General features: G+C 35.7%; 1 protein-coding gene across 3 annotated transcripts in view; it reads right to left on the bottom strand.

The window, feature by feature from the left end:
- Nucleotides 1-14,036: 14,036 nt before the first annotated feature.
- The window catches only part of LOC122974260 (butyrophilin subfamily 2 member A1-like), a 90,707-nt gene continuing 88,330 nt past the window's right edge, over nucleotides 14,037-16,413 (bottom strand). Inside the window, exons 2-4 of one of the 3 annotated variants that reach the window (XM_044342281.1) lie at nucleotides 16,011-16,169; nucleotides 15,825-15,911; nucleotides 14,037-14,189 (exon numbers count right to left, since the gene is read on the bottom strand). In XM_044342281.1, coding sequence (XP_044198216.1) covers nucleotides 14,047-14,189; nucleotides 15,825-15,911; nucleotides 16,011-16,169 — 389 coding nt within the window. In that variant the 3' untranslated portion in view covers nucleotides 14,037-14,046. Of the gene's footprint in view, nucleotides 14,190-15,824; nucleotides 16,170-16,413 lie in introns of all 3 variants that reach the window. The other 2 variants (XM_044342280.1, XR_006400270.1) reach the window with 2 other exon arrangements.

Here is a 16,413-nt window from a genome sequence, read left to right as displayed (position 1 = left end):
TTCTGAACTGCCCAGAAAGCGTTTGGACTGCTCAGCTAGCAATTTGAACTGCCCCAATAGTGCTTTGGTCTGCCCAGATAGCGCTCCAGGTGACCAGGATAAAGCCTGGTAGCTTCTGTGGCGATGAGGGAGAAGATTTCTTCAGTCCACCATAGTCAGCCAACAGCCCGCCATCAGCTGCCAGTTTATTCCATCATGCCTAGCTGTGTAACATCAGGACTCTGTGAATTGTGTGTGTGTTTGTGTGTGCGTGTGCGTCCGTGTGTGTGTGGGTCCACCAGGTTATTAAGTGTCAGTTAAACGGTACCATAAGATTTCATTTTTTATTCTTTGGGGTTGCTTTATAGGATTTAGGGATAAGCAAAAAAATACTTTAAAAGATAAAATACTGTAACACAGGAAGGTTAAAGGTACACAGATAAGATTAATTTGTGTGAGTAAAAATTGGTTTATTTTTGTGAAAGTTCAGTAGACTGCTCTTTTCTTGGTTTACTGTTATCTATTTTAGTGCAAACCTTTTATTTTTTATTAAATATTACTATTTTCCTCTTTAGTTAATACATTTTGAGTTAATTTGTGGGGACATAGTTGGATTTATTCATCGTCATTTAAATTCTCTGCTGACATAGTTGTTCTGTGCTTTCATTCCTTCTCCACAGGTAGTTTTCCTGACCTGCTGTATTACAATAACAGCCTGACTTTTTACTGCCCCGTCAGATCAGCTGACCAATCAATACACACTTTGGATCAAAGGGGTGTTGTCGTCCATTAAAACACTTCTGTGTAGGATACACCTGTGTTTCCTTGCTCTAAGCACCTCCAGGAGCCTCCTCTCTCCTCGCTCCTCGTCTCCTCCACGTGCATTTAAGGGATTGGAAGATCCTCTAAGATGGCGGAGGGAGATCGGTTTCCGGGTCATGGAGGAGAGAGGACGCGAGGAAGCATAGAATTAGCGTAATGAAAAGCACCTAAGGTGGCGGCAGCAGCAGGAGGAGCAAGTTCCAGTCAAGTTGGAGAGTTTCCAGCAGCCTTTTAAGAATATACAGGAAGTCACAGAAAAATTTACATCCTGTTAGATCTGATCCTGATTTAATAAAATGTTATCAGATCAATCTACTCAAGCTTAGCTGCTCAATCAATAACATTGTTTTAATGCTGTTCTGTATGACAGAGTACAGCCTATTAAAACAGACTCGTGATAAATCAAAACGGCATTTATACTGTAATTGCCAATATTAGGCTATAAAATTATTTTACATAGAAATTCAGCTGATAGCAGTCATAGATATATCAAGATAATGAAAAAAAATCAGATGAAATTAATTTATTTTTATTCAATGTTATTTTTATTCCGTTATCTTGATTTGAGTTTTTGGAAGAGGTCTTGGTATAAACTTTTAGCCTCCTGTCTCTCTTGCACAGATGTTTATTTACTTGAATGTATATCTGAGTAGCCTATATGCAGGTAAAAGTGTTTTATGTGTGAATGTCATTTGAACATATGAAATCTTTAAATGTGTTAGGTAAAAAAGTATTTTCTAATGTGAAACAAATAAAGGAATAAAGTAGAACATCAATCAGTACTCAAACTACAAGGGGACAGGAGCAGAAATACTTATATCCTTTATTTGTCAAATATTTATACTGTCAGGGCTTCACATCTGTACAGAGGAGAATCTTTATGTCACACTTGTTACCAAAAGTTTTATGTCATTTCAGTTCACCATGCAGACAAGAATTAAATTATGACAATATTCATATTGTGTCTATCTTTAATATTTGGTTTGGTTTGGTTTATGCCTCTGGCTGATAAAAATTGTCATCAACACATCTGAACTCTTAGTACACGATCAGACAAATGAAATCAGAATCTTTACAACCAAAACAAAAATGAAGAGTTTCTATAAGACGTCATGTAGTTGATTAAACATCTGAGCCAATCAGCTCTTTGATCAGGTGACAGCCAGGTGTCTCCTATCATGCCCTGATCCTTGCAGTCAGTGGAGAGCAGCTTTTTTAAAACTTTATTTAGAACAATACAGTATATGTACAATTTCTTGGGATTTATTTAGGAATATTGATCATGCATTCCTCAATAAAAAAATAGAAGCAGATTCAAAACAGCAAGGCTATATTGACAATGAATACATATAGATAATAAATAAATAAATAAAAATAAAATAATAAAATAATAGCATGTACATAATAAAAATAAATATACTAAATGCAAAGCATCTTCACATTCCAGCAGTCAATGTAACAATCCTCAACTAGAGTTCAATACACAACCAAACATACCATTGTACCACAAATCATTTATATATCATGTAATTGTTCTGCTGTTCCACAAGGTGGAGCCATGAGGAGTACAATTATGGGTAAATATCATCTTCCAATAGTACATACTGTATTTGTCTATGAAATTCTGACAACTTCAAAGATAATCTTATAATTTCATAATCAAATTTTAACAAAAAATTCAACTCGCTCTTATTACAGTCTTTGACCAGTTGGGATTTTTTTTTTTTACGATTACCTGCAGCAACATGGTGGACGACAATCACAATGGTCATCGGTAAACAGGAGGTAATGTGACAAAATTTCCCACTTTTAACACAGAAGTACAATCTTCCCTATAAACTTTATTTAACTAAAGGACTCACCTTACTGCAAGAAGTCAAGTCATCTTTTCAAACCGGAAGTAGAATTTTCCCACAGAAACTTTACTTAAATGAGTTAACAAACAAAGCCAGGAGTATTTTTCTGCATCCTTGTCATTTCTCATTTATTTATTATCTTAAAACTAACTTAAACATTTTTTTACAGTAAAATTCTGTTTTGTCAAAACTGCAGTATTTTCAAAGACTGCATGAGAACATATAGGTCCTCTGTATAACAACAAAAATGTATTAAGTTTTAAGTAAACGGTATTCTTATTTGCCAGGCTGAAACTCTAAACCCCCCTGGTCAAAAGTATGTAGACAACTAAACATTTTCTCCACATGTAATGGTGATAAGTGATTGTGATACCATGGACATAGAACAGCCTCCAGCCCTCTGGTTTAACTCAGGGATGTGCTCCCATTGACGTTTGTTGATAAGCTCAGCTCACAGTGTTCTGTTTCATCCCAAACATTTTAAAAAGAAGTCTCTCAAGGACACATATCATTTCAAGTCTGTTAATGAAGGGTTTTTATATAGCCTGATGCCCAGTTGCATGGCCCTTTCCTCTTCACAGAACCTGCTGAGGCCATTGCAGCCCTCTAGGACTCTGATTGTCACCTGGAAAACATAAAGAATTAAATAGCACATTCAATTAATTACTTTTTACTACACTGTTAGAAGAACCACTTCTGCTGCATGATGTCAAATGACTTCTGGTGTATGGATGACCTCCCACATGATCTGACCTCCTATTTCCTCCATGAAATCCACCATGTTTCTGCAACTGCCACAATGTTGTTGTGTTTAATCAAAATGGCCCCTTGATTTCCTTCAGATAAATTAAACTGGACTGCAGCGTTGGGACAAATAAATAATAAAGAATAATGAGGTAAAATAAGTTTCTTATAAACTAATTTCTCAGAGTACACCCTGTAAAAACATATGTTACACAAAGATTTGAAGTTTAACAGGATGTAATGTGTATGTTGTTCCTGCCCTGAAATACTTAAATTTTGGAAACTTCCTTTGGACTAAAAAAAATTTAACTGTGAATTTAAATAATTTAAAGGACTTATCTTCTACTATAATGACAATAGAAACAATGATAGTTAATGTCAGTCCTTTTATTGTACTATATTGTACAATATTTTCATACAAAAAAAATTTTTTTAAATTTATTTAAAAAAGTAAATAGTCAGCAAACAAACCGCTAATGAGCTAAAAACAGTAGTTTGAGTTCTAGTCTTTTTAGTAAAGGTTCCTAGGTTGGCAATGTAATGCTTAAGTTTATTTGCTGTGTTTTCTCAGTGTGATTTGTGCACTTATTTGAGTTATATTTGTATAATTCCAGGACAGTTTGGTGAATGACGGTTTATATATGAAGAAGACTGTGCATGGTTATATTGTGGACTTTTATCTGGCTCATGGTGAAGTTCTGTTTTTGATGTGTCCTCAGCCCAGTGCAGTTATTGCTTTTTGTGTTTTTTCTTGTTTTCCTCGGCCTGCTCTTCCCTCCGCACCTGCCCTGCATCAGTTTCCTTAGCTCTGCTCTGCCCTCTGTGTCTTCCCAGCCAGTCAGCTCCCAGCCTGCCCTTGTGTCTTTCCACCTGTTCCTTTTTGTTTCATTAGTTCAGTTTGTATTTAAGTCCATGTTTTCAGTTCAGTCTTGTTGGATCCTTTGTTCAGTCTGCTCAGTTAGTTCTTCTTTGCGTTGTTTAGTTTTGCTCTGTTCAGTTCAGTTTAGCCTCGTCTGCATTCGAGCCTAGATAAAGATATTCTTCAGTTTCTGTGCCCGATGTTTCCTGCACTGGGGTCCACCTGCTCTGTTCCACCTAACACCTCCAGGCAGGTCTTCTTTCTGAACTTCAGTTTTCTGATGTAAGGAATATTATTGTTGTTATTCTAGATTAGTTTCCAGTGAGATATTATTGAGTCTATATTGTGACTTTGCTGTTGTAAACATTACTGTTGCTGCTCTAGAAACAATATTTAGTTATATTTAGAATATAAGTCAGTTTTAGTCCTGTTCTAAATGTATTCTTTTTCATTATAATATATTTTTAAAAATAAATTCTTAAGTAATGAAAAATATCTGGTAAGAAAACTGAATGATAAGGAGTATTGATGAATTCATAATGGTACCCATCCTTACTCACATCACTCTACTGCAAAGTATAATGAATGAGTCACAAACTGTCACTTTTGGCTCTAACCATCATAAAAAAACATGGTCTTTGGTAGAAAATACAATATACTTTTACCAACAAAAACAAACTTATTAAGGTGTTTTTAACTGAGGTTATAGGCATCAACCTACCACAGAGAAACACACCAGTAACAGAATTTGGGTTTGGGCTTACACATGACACACCAGTCCCAGTGAACTAATAATAATAATAATAATAATACATTAAATGCAATAAAAATAGTAAATAACACGATATTAAGATATACAGGTGACCAATAACACATTTGATTTATAGTAATAATAGCAGTAATTGACTAGTGATAGCAAGTGGAATCATTAACTCTTGTTCTTGTCTGTAATCATCTGCTTGTTACGTTTCTGATAAGACCGCCCTCTTTCCAGTAACTATTCACAGCTACAATTTAATGACACTTATTGACACTATTTTGTATTTAATAGCAATATTGAACAAGAAAATGTTAATGTTGAGAAAGCTCATACATGAGTGGTGAATGCTTGCTAAGTTCCTTTTCTTTTCACAAATAACAGATAAAAAAACAGAATATTTTTCTTAATGTTTTATAGAGTGATATTAAATGTACATCAGTGCAGAGGAATTGATAACAAAATTTACTAATTTTATTTAAGCTTTATTTAATCTCTTTTTCAAGGGATACCTGAGAACATGAAACATTGATAATCAGAATGGCACAAAATCAGCAAACAGAAACAACACAACTAAGATGAGGCAGCAAAAATCAATAAAATAATTGATAAAAACAGTCACAACAGTCATAAAAATATCACATAATAATGCTTTAAAAGGTCCAAGGGAAATGAAAGACTCCAGTTTGAAGGCCTTTGTAGTTTTAAAATTTCAGAGTAGCTGAGACCAGTTCTGCCCACATTATATATATATATATATATATATATATATATATATATATATATATATATATATATATATATATATATATGTATATATATGTATATATATATATATACATACAGTACACACAGTAGAATCTCCTGTCAAGAAAAAAAAGAATGATAGTAAAAATGAAAATAATAAAACTGATAAAAAAGATGAAACTTTAAAAAGATCATGAAACTGATAACCAGGCTGCTGCTACCACAGTTGGGAGTTCAACGTACGAAATTTAACTCTTTTTTTTAATTACATCACAGTTAGAGAGCAGCCAGCTGAACTGAACTTTAAAATTGAAGTAGACTACTTTTAGCAGAAAAGTTATTGTTTTTTTTTTAAAACAATGTTGGTATAAAAACTTCACACATCACGTCTCGAGCAAACTAAACCCTTCCTTCACTACAGCTGCTTGTTTTTCAGAAATAGTCGATTTTTCTCAACAAGATTTGTATTTTGGTGGGTAATTTAAGTTAAAAGCCAATATTAGTCCAAACAGCAGAGCACAAAAAGTGCATTGCTCCAATAAAACTAAGGACAATCATCCTCTTTGTAATTTTCAGGCTCCACACCCTCCGACTGCAAAAACTTCCATCACAGTTGTGTCCATGGAACTGTTGGTCTCAGTCTTGGTTTTCTGTGGAGGTTTGATACCGAGAGCTCATAAACAAACAATACAATAAAATCCAAAAGATATACAGCAAGAGACTGGAGGCAAGTTAAGTATTATCAACAAAATGTTATGAAAAGTATTTAAAGATGTTCTGCAGTAAAAGTACATAAGTATTATGAGCTTGATGTAGTTAAAGTATTGTAGTAAAAGTAGTGGTTTGGTCCCTCTGACTGATATATTATTATATATGACATCATTAGATTATTAATAGTGAAGCATCAGTGTTAGAGCAGCATGTTACTGTTGTAGCTACTGGAGGTGGAGCTAGTTTCAACTACTTTATATACAGTAAGCTAGTTTAGTCCAGTGGTTCCCAACCTAGGGGTCGGGCCCCTCCAAAGGGTCAGCAGATAAATCTGAGGGGTTGTGAGATGATTAATGGGAGAGGTAATTTGGGGGTTTTTTGGGGGATAATATTGGATAATTTTAAATTCTTGGACTAGACACTGTTTTTTGTTAGGAGTCACAAGCCAAAAAGCCTCTGATTTAATGTTTAATGTCTGATTTAATAATATAACTTTCAATATGACAGAGTATCTGATAATGACATCATATATTTCTTTGACTGTGAAGCACTTTGTAACTGGTTTTTGTGAAAGATGCTATATGAATAAACTTTGCTTTGCTTGCTTTGCCACTGTCAGATGAATAAATTTCAATAAAAGTACAATATAACTCTCTGAAATAGAGTTAAGTAGAAGTATTAAGTAGCATTGAATGGAAATACTCAAGTACAAGCACTTCAAATTTGCACTTTACAGCACAATACAGTACTTCAGTTAATGTACTGTTAATTTCCACCACTGTATTTAGTAACAGTCTAAGACTCTGTATTTATCATTTATACCCAGTTAATAAATAAACAATTACTAAATACTTCAAACAACTATAACTCCTCCTATGAACACAAGCTGCTGTGTAAACAGATAATGAATGCCTAGATGGCGAAACACAGTTGTAATACTATCAAATGTGTCTTCATAGAGGATATAATTAGAGAAGATATAATTGTTGACAAATACTGTGTGTATTAATGAGGAAATAGGGATTTTATGAGGAAAAGAAGTGAAAATGAGGACTCACAAGAATTTAGTTCATCACTGGGGGTCAACATTCAGTCACCTTCACTTGCACTGAGGAAAAAAATAAAGACAAAACACTTTCATTACAAAATATCCTGCAGTGTTCATAACAAGAGTGAACTTAAAGATTTAGCTCTCAAAATGTGTTTTGCTTCTTGTTCCTTCACTTAGAAGTTGAGCTTCACGGTGTAGAATGATGTATGTGCAGAGTTTGACACTAGAGGAAGGAACGTTTTCAGTCTTAACCTTAAATCTGATTTGTGACATCACCACTAGTTTGGAACCAATCCTGGTCCGTTATGCAACTCACATAAGTATGAGTGAAAACTTAAAGCTTCCAGTACACAAACACTGAGAATGGAGTGAAGTAAGAAACATCTTGTGTCCATCAGGAAAACTTTTGAAGTAAACAATATTTGCATGTTCATAGATCCTGAATTGTTCAATGACGGAGAACAAGTACATGTGTTTTTCTGAATTTCTAACTAGTTAACTGAACTTTTTAATGGGAAAACCATATTAGACACAAATTCTTGTTCAATGCAAATTATTTTGGATGTGTCTGTAAACATGTCTAGAGAGGATCTTTAAATCTGGCATGTTGTCTGTTTTAAAAAAATATAACTATATACTATGTAATATAACTATAGGAGCCTTAGTGCTGTTGATGGGAGTAGAAATGAGATCATTTATTTATATACAAGTAGCAATACCGCACAATAAAAATAGCCAATTTCAGGTAAAACCCTTCATTCATAATTATACTTCAGTGGAAGTATAAAAGCATAATGTGTGTGTATATTATTATTATTATTATCATTTTTCTTCTTCTTCTTCTTCTTCTTCTTCTTATTATTATTATTATTATTATTACTGATGCATTAAGCAGCATTTTAATGATTAGTTATTTGAGGTGGAGCTAATTAGGCTACAATTAACTAAACATCTTGTTTAACTAAAACAGCTCCCATGTTCCTGAACTCCTTCATCCAGGTCTACACTCCCTCTGCTCACTACGCTCTGTCAATGAAAGGCGTTTGGTACCTCCACCACAACAGGACCCTAAATCACTACCCAGACTCTTCTCTTCTGTAGTTCCCTCTTTCACCAACACCTCTGCACTTGATGGATGGAAACCCCCCCCCCCCGCTTCTATGCACTCTGTGCACTGCCTGTTGGCACCTACGTCCTATTGGAACTTAGCTTTATGGCACTTACTCACATTGTTCTCACCAGACTAGATCCTTGCTTGTGTTGTATCAACTCTCAGATGTACGTCGCTTTGGATAAAAGCGTCTGCAATTGTAAAATATTTCTCTTCAAAGTAACTAAAAACTATGTCTTTCAAATGAATGTAGTGGAGTAAAAGAGCACAAAATATGCCTCTAAAATGTTGTGGTGGTGAAGTATTAAGAACCATTAAATGGAAACACTCAAGTAAAGTACCTTCAATTTGTACTTAAACTTGCAGGAACTGATTTTTTGTCCATTTGGGGGCAGCAGAAACAAGTTGTGAACACAACACTGACACATCATCAGATTTCAAAATTATATGTTGAACTTGTTAGCAAACAGTTGCTTATTTCCACATCCAGCAGTTATGGAGCAACATTATCATTCATTTGGAGTCGTGTGTCTGTCCACCTGGTGAATGTAAGTTCAATATGCTCCACTATGTTCACCAGCTAGTCTACAGCTAACTGTGTCTTTTTGCTGTTTAGTGCTGAGCAGGTAGTGTACAATGGACTTTTAGAGCTTTTTCTCTGAAAACAGCTGCCTGCTGCAGCCGGAAACACCGCTATGAGAGCACTGAGAGTGAAGCAAAACAGTAAAGTTGCAGCCGGACAGATAAACAATGAGCTGAAACTGAAAGCTCCATAAAGCCGAGAGGAGCTGCAGAGTTACTGATAATTTTCTGTAGGTTCATCACTACGAGCCACAACCAACATATTACACAGTTACAGCTCATACAGTGGAGTTAAAGAAAATATTGATTATAGCTGCTTTAATTAAGGTACTTCAGTAAATGTACTTGCACTCTAAAACATACAACAGTGGGTTAACTTTACTCAGTAGCAATCTGTTATTTTGACCCAGTGTTACACACAAAAAGCTTTGGCTAAAAGCTGTTACAAATGTATTGTTTCTTGTACAAAACGATGTGCATGTGGCATTCAAAACATACACAAGTTATGAACAATGAATAAAAAAAACTGTGACATGTAAGTACCATCAGAAATATCATCACTGATGGTGAACTACTTTTTTACCTTTGTGTGTGATCCTCTGAACTCAGACGCTCACTAGACTTCCTGTATCTCGGGTTCGTTGTTCCCCTCTCTGGCAGTAGGTATTTAGACCGTTGTTGCTCCTGATTTTCTGTGTCAGCGTCATCTTCCTCCTTCACTGGATTCTCTGTGTGGGATCATGGAGGTTTTTACTGAGTTAATTCAGTTTGACAGTAATAAAGCAACCAAATCTCCAGACAGATCACTGCTACTGGACAATTCTGCAAAACCCAAATTACATTCAATGACAACATTAAGAACATACAACTTCCTGCCTTGACATTAAATGTTGGCATTGGATTTAAATTGTGAGGAATGAAACTGTACACTTCATTCTCAGGATTGCAGGCTAATTAATAAGTTGGTATACTGCTGTAAATGGACATATCACACACATCTAAACATATTCAAACAAAGCAATTGAAATTATATCAAGTTTAACATTATTATTAATTAATTATAGTTTGTCAGTTTCAAAAATTTTTCTGTTTTTTAGAATTTATAATCATGAGTTCACGTACACATATAGTTTCACTGTTGATTGTTGTCGGGTGAAAACTGACCAACCAGTAAGGATTTGAAAATCAAACCAGATGGAAACCAATGCAAGTCAATGGGGGGAAAGAAACAAAACTAGACACACTGAGTATCCATACACTGAATCAGAGCTCCCTTTTCTTTATTTACTTCTTGTATCTAATTTTATTGTTTTCTGTATCCAGCATCTACCCCACTGACTGTTTTGTTTTGCACACGTGACTACTTTGTTTCATTGAACAAGTGCGTGTTTCCAAAAGCTGTATAAAAGCAAACACACCTATTGGTAAGAAAAAAACAAAAGAAAAACATGTCCCATACATGTGGTGCCCCCTCCCTTATTTGGCACACTAGGCAACCACCTATGTGGCCTGTGCCACGGCCACTCTGCAGAGGGGCCATTTAAAAGAATAACCCATCACAAAGTACAGTACTTCAGTTAATGTACTGCTCATTTACACCACTGTATTAGTAACACCTTACTTTAAGCTGCTGTATCATTTATAAGCAGCATACAAACAGTAAATAAATGGTTTATATCAAACTATAATATAGTTATCAGCAGATATGAAGTATTTGATTGATTTTGATGTTTGTCAACAAATATAACTCATAAAATAAAAACTATAAAATATGTTGTCATAGGCGAAATTATAGATGTTGACAATTACTGTGCATTAATAAACACTTAAAAATGTCTTTATAGCTGCTTATAACTATAACCGTTATAGTGTGTTATAAACCATGTATTAACCATGTATGTACTGCTTTTAAATGTTAAATAAAGGGGATTTCTCTGTGTTCTGGAAAATCCCACAAGGACACAATTGGCTTAAAGCTGTCTCCACCTGCAGGACATTCAAATGAGCATTTTATGAGGAAAAGAAGTGAAAATGAAGACTCACGAGGATCTGGATCATCATTGGAGATCAACAGTGGGTCGCCTTCACTTGCACTGAGGTAAAAATAAAGACAAAACGTTTCAAAAACTTAAAAAATCTTTCATTACAAAATATTCTGCAGTGTCCATAACAAGAGTGAAGTGAGAGCCAAAACTTGGCTAAAAAACTGTATTCGCCATTTGGTGCTGAGCAGGTAGTGAACAGTGGTTTTTTAGAGCTTTTTCTGTGAAAATAGCTGCCCGCTGCAGCCCATAACAACAATATAGTTTCAGCTGGACAGCTAAACAATGAGCTGAAATTCGCTATAAAGCTCAATAATGCCAAGAGGAGCTAGATAAGATGAGCCACAACCAACACATTACACACTGACAGTTCATACATGAATATGATGAGAAAATGTACCTACACACTAAAACACACAACATTGAGTTAGCTTTACTCAGTAGCAATCTGTTAGTTTGACCCAGTGTTACATTCAACAAACTTTAGCTAAAAACTGTAACAAATATGTATATGACATTCAATAGATACACAAGTTAGAAACAATCAATAACAAACAGTGCCATGTAAGAGGCTGGAATAGATAATAAGCTTTAAGTTTGAGTAAATAACCCAACAATAAAATTAAAAAATAACATTAAACCTGGGTCAGAATAACTGCTTGTCTCCAGTGGATTTCTGGGTAACATTAACTCAGTTTTGTGTTGGTGCTCTAATGACCCAAACTGGGTAAAATAACTCAGTGATTTTTACAGTGTAAAAGATATCTTATCTGGTAAATTCAGAAATGCATTTAGTTTAGTTTTCTAGGGAGATCATGGACTGCTGAGGAATCAGTTAACAGAGTTACTGAAGCAGATGAACTTCCCCTCAGTGCTGTTGATGGTCTGCAACTAAACCAAATATCATCACTGATGGTGAGCTTCTTTTTTACCCTGCTGTGTTATCATCTCTCTGTTGGTTCTGTGGTTGCTGCAGATTGTCCATCTCCATGCCATCTCCCTGATCCGCTGGATTCTCTGTGTGAGATAATGGAAGTTTTTTAGTTAATTCAGCTTGACAGTCATAATGCAACTGTATCTCCAGAAAGAACACTGCAGCACCCAAATTACATTCATTGGCAATGTTTTGTAATGTCCTCTGCCAACATTTGAAATTATTTTTTTCTACAATATCAGTGCATGACAACTACAATATAGTCGAGGTTAGGGAACTTAAACTGCATACAGCTTTCAAGTGATCACATGATTGATCACATGAAGGAACAGCCAAGCAGGGGTTTGAATTGACAGTACATCTGCTTTATGATATGTTATTTTTCACTCTTCCCTCTTGTGTACTTTGTCCTTAAGGGGCCACCGTATCAAACAGTGATGATAAGCTACATCAACTACACTGCCACATGTGGATTTTTGCCTGCATTTGCTTGCTGAAAGCATGTAGTCTTATGTAGAGTTAGTGCCCTTATTACTTACCAACAATGAGACGAACATTGCAGCTGATTCCACCTCCAACAGAGCAGGAACAGGTGTAGTTTCCATCATCAGTTATTCCAACTGATGAGATTTTCACTGTAAGGTTCCCTCTGCTCAGTTCCTCTACATCAAGAGCTGCTCTGCCTTTGAATTCTTCTGCTTGCTCATCAGGAGACAAACCTCTGTTTTTGTAAATGATGACAAAGGAATCATTGAATTTCCATTCAACTGATTCTCCCGTCACATCACGTTTAGACTTAAGGTGGCAGTCTAAAGTGACGTCCTCTCCAACTGCAGCTTTAACTGGCTCAGATGGGCAATTAATGTCATGACTGCCTGTAACAACACACAGTAATAAATCCTTTAATACAAACAGGGTCATACTCAGGTCCTACCTGTTTGGTGGCACCTGGGTGTTGCCTGATGTCCTCCTGCTATATCCCTCATATATGTTATCATTTATCTATAATTTTGTCATCCTGTTTTTCCCATACTGTAATTTTGCTATTTGCTCTATTCTGTACACCCATCTATTGCATGTGTGTCTGTTCTGGGAGAGTGATCCCTCCTCTGTTGCTCTTCCTGAGCTTTCTTCCATTTTTTTCCCTGTTTAAAGAATGTTTTAGGTGGAGTTTTTCCATTTCTGAATCGAGGGTCTGAAGACAGAGGATCTTGTATCGCTGTACAGATTGTAAACCCCCTGAATAAAATTTGTAATGGTGATGTTGGGCTATATATTTTCTACTGATGAAACACTCCCTATGAAAATGGCCAGTAGTGTGGTCTTTAGAAACCACCCAACCCCTCAATAGACAAGGACCCCCCTCCTCAAAAATCCCTATTTAACCCCTGATTATGGTGTAAACATCAATCCCTCTGGAGCGCTGATGGATGTCTGGAGACATCAAAATGTCCAGAAACAGCCCTGTGGTTAGAGTTAAATATAAAGTGAACAGACACAAACTCCTCGCTACATCAGGAAAACACGACTTCCTGTCTTGATACTTAATGTTTGGCAGCTGACGTTAATCATGAGGTGTGAAATTGTCCATTATGAATGTAATTCCTAGAATACTGGGCTGATTAATAAGGAGGCATACTGCTGTAGATGGAAATATCACACATGTTTCAACATATTCAAAGTGAATTATAACAAGTTTAATGTCAACAAATGGGAGGCAGAAATAAGTAACTTACGTGGTCTCCATCTCCTCCAGATCGAGTGTACTGCAGTGACAGCAAGAGCAACTGTAACAAGAAGACCAAGAAAAACAAGACCATTGAATTATAACAAGTCTTTTATAACAAGTTGTCAAAAATGGGAGGCAGAAATAAGAGACTTACGATCTTGGGGTCTCTTCCAGATCAAGAATCCGAGAACAACAGCAAGAACAACAACAACTCCTCCAAAAAATCCTCCAACAATATGTCCAATGTTCCCACCCTTGTTGCCATCTGGAAGAATAGAAGAGAAGCTGAGTTGAGTCCGGGGAGTTCAAAGTGCTGCACTGCAGGTTACTGTTTACAGGGAGCATTTGTTTACTGTGCTGCAGAACTTTCTCTGCAAAACCATTTTCAACCAATTTGATTACTTTACATACATATGCAATCTGTCTTCATTTACTAAAACAATTGTTTTAATATGAAATAATTTGCTGACTATGAGTAGTGGCACATGAGTAGTTTCACAAACCCTAAAACATTTTATATTCAAAGCAAAAGATAAAAATATGGTAAACAACTGCAAATAATCTGTTTTTTTCTGCAACAACTGAGAAGTCACAGTACTTACTTTCCGGTGAGGGGGTCGTGCCAATAACTTCAGGTGACCTCTCTTGGGATTTGTTGCTCAGTCTATCTGTTAAATCTGCAATGACACAGAAGAGCATTAAATTAGTTGGGACTGATAAAGACATTACACAAAAATCTGTACATGCATTTAATCATCACACACTTTCACACAACTCAATCTGTTCTGTGCTCATTAAAGATACAAACATGGTAAACAACACAACTATGAAGAATGTTAAGACAGTTACTATATTTTCTTCTAGTGCTTTTTCTGACATGTTTTCTTTGATGACTGAAATTACAGCAGCTCTCAAGTGATCACATGATTGATCACATGAAGGAATGGCCAATCAGAGATATGGATTGACAGTACATCTAATTTGTTGTATTTTTTTTCTACAGCCATGCTAGCAGCTCTGTGAGGCTGTAGGTACAGTGATGCTTTGAGCTAAATGCTAACATGCTTATGTTTAGCAGGTAAAATGTTTACCATGTTCATCATGTGAGTTTAACATGTGAGTATGCTAACATTTGCTAATTAGCACCAAACACAAAACAGACCTACAGCTGAGGCTGATGGGAATATCATTTTGCAGGTATTTGGTCAAAAACCAAAGTACTGGATGAACTGAAATTTTGACCTAATGGTGAAAAAGTCTGAGGATCACCAAAGTTATTAGTATATATCCTGAAGGGAACATGAATGTCTGTCATATAGCCCAACCAGTAGGCTATTGGGTTTTTTAGGCCAATACTGAAATAAGACTTTGACAGTATAAAATATCTGATAAGGATATATTGGCCATAGATTGGCCATAGTATTTATTTACATTAATACATAACATGCATAAACAACCTTGATTATAATCTGTTAAATTTATTTCGTTTTTTAAGAATTGTGATCAAGATACAAACATTTCTGATGTTTTACAGTCTAAAAATCAACTTGTCAGTGTTCTCTGGTAGACAAACTACATCATGATGACACTGCTACTAACCTCAAACCCAGTTCAATCAGACAGTTGTTGTTTTTGAGCACACAGGGTTTCTTGGTGCTGTTGAAGCCATTGCACTGTTGCTGTGTGACTAAGAAAAATTTCCTTTGGTAGAATATAAAGATTTCTTTATAAAATTGAGGCCTATTGTGTTGCCTAATGTGTGTACTTTGTCCTTAAGGGGCCACCGTATCAAACAGTGATGATAAGCTACATCAACTACACTGCCACATGTGAATTTTTGTCTGCATTTGCTTGCTGAAAGCATGTAGTCTTATGTAGAGTTAGTGTCCTTATTACTTACCAACAATGAGATGAACATTGCAGCTGATTCGTGGCTGTTTCCCAATTTTAACAGAGCAGGTGTAGATTCCACCATCAGTTGTATTAACTGATGAGATTTGCACTGTAAAGTTCCCTTTCTCTGGTTTCTCGTTAACAAAAGTTGCTCTGTTTTTGAATTGTTCTGTTTGATCATCAGGAGACAAACCTCCACTTCTGTGAACCACAACATAGTGAGAACCATTGAATTTCCATTCAACTAATGCTCCCGTCACATCACGTTTAGACTTAAGGTGGCAGTCTAAAGTGACGTTGTCTCCGACTGCAGCTTTAACTGGCTCAGATGAGCAAATGATGTCATCATTGTCTGTAACAACACACAATAATAAATCCTTTAATACAAACAGGGTCATACTCAGGTCCTACCTGTTTGGTGGCACCTGGGTGTTGCCCAGTGTCCTCCTGCTATATCCCTCATATATGTTATCGTTTATCTATAATTTTGTCATCCTGTTTTTCCCATACTGTAATTTTGCAATTTGGTCTATTCTGTACAAACATCTATTACATTGTTCTGTTACGGTTGTATTTAAATTGTTAAATTGTTGATT

The sequence above is a fragment of the Thunnus albacares genome, chromosome 22 (genome assembly GCF_914725855.1).
Source record: "Thunnus albacares chromosome 22, fThuAlb1.1, whole genome shotgun sequence".
Lineage (NCBI taxonomy): Eukaryota > Metazoa > Chordata > Actinopteri > Scombriformes > Scombridae > Thunnus > Thunnus albacares.
The sequence above is the reverse complement of the archived record's forward strand: the minus strand, read 5'-3'. Positions and strand labels throughout refer to the sequence as shown.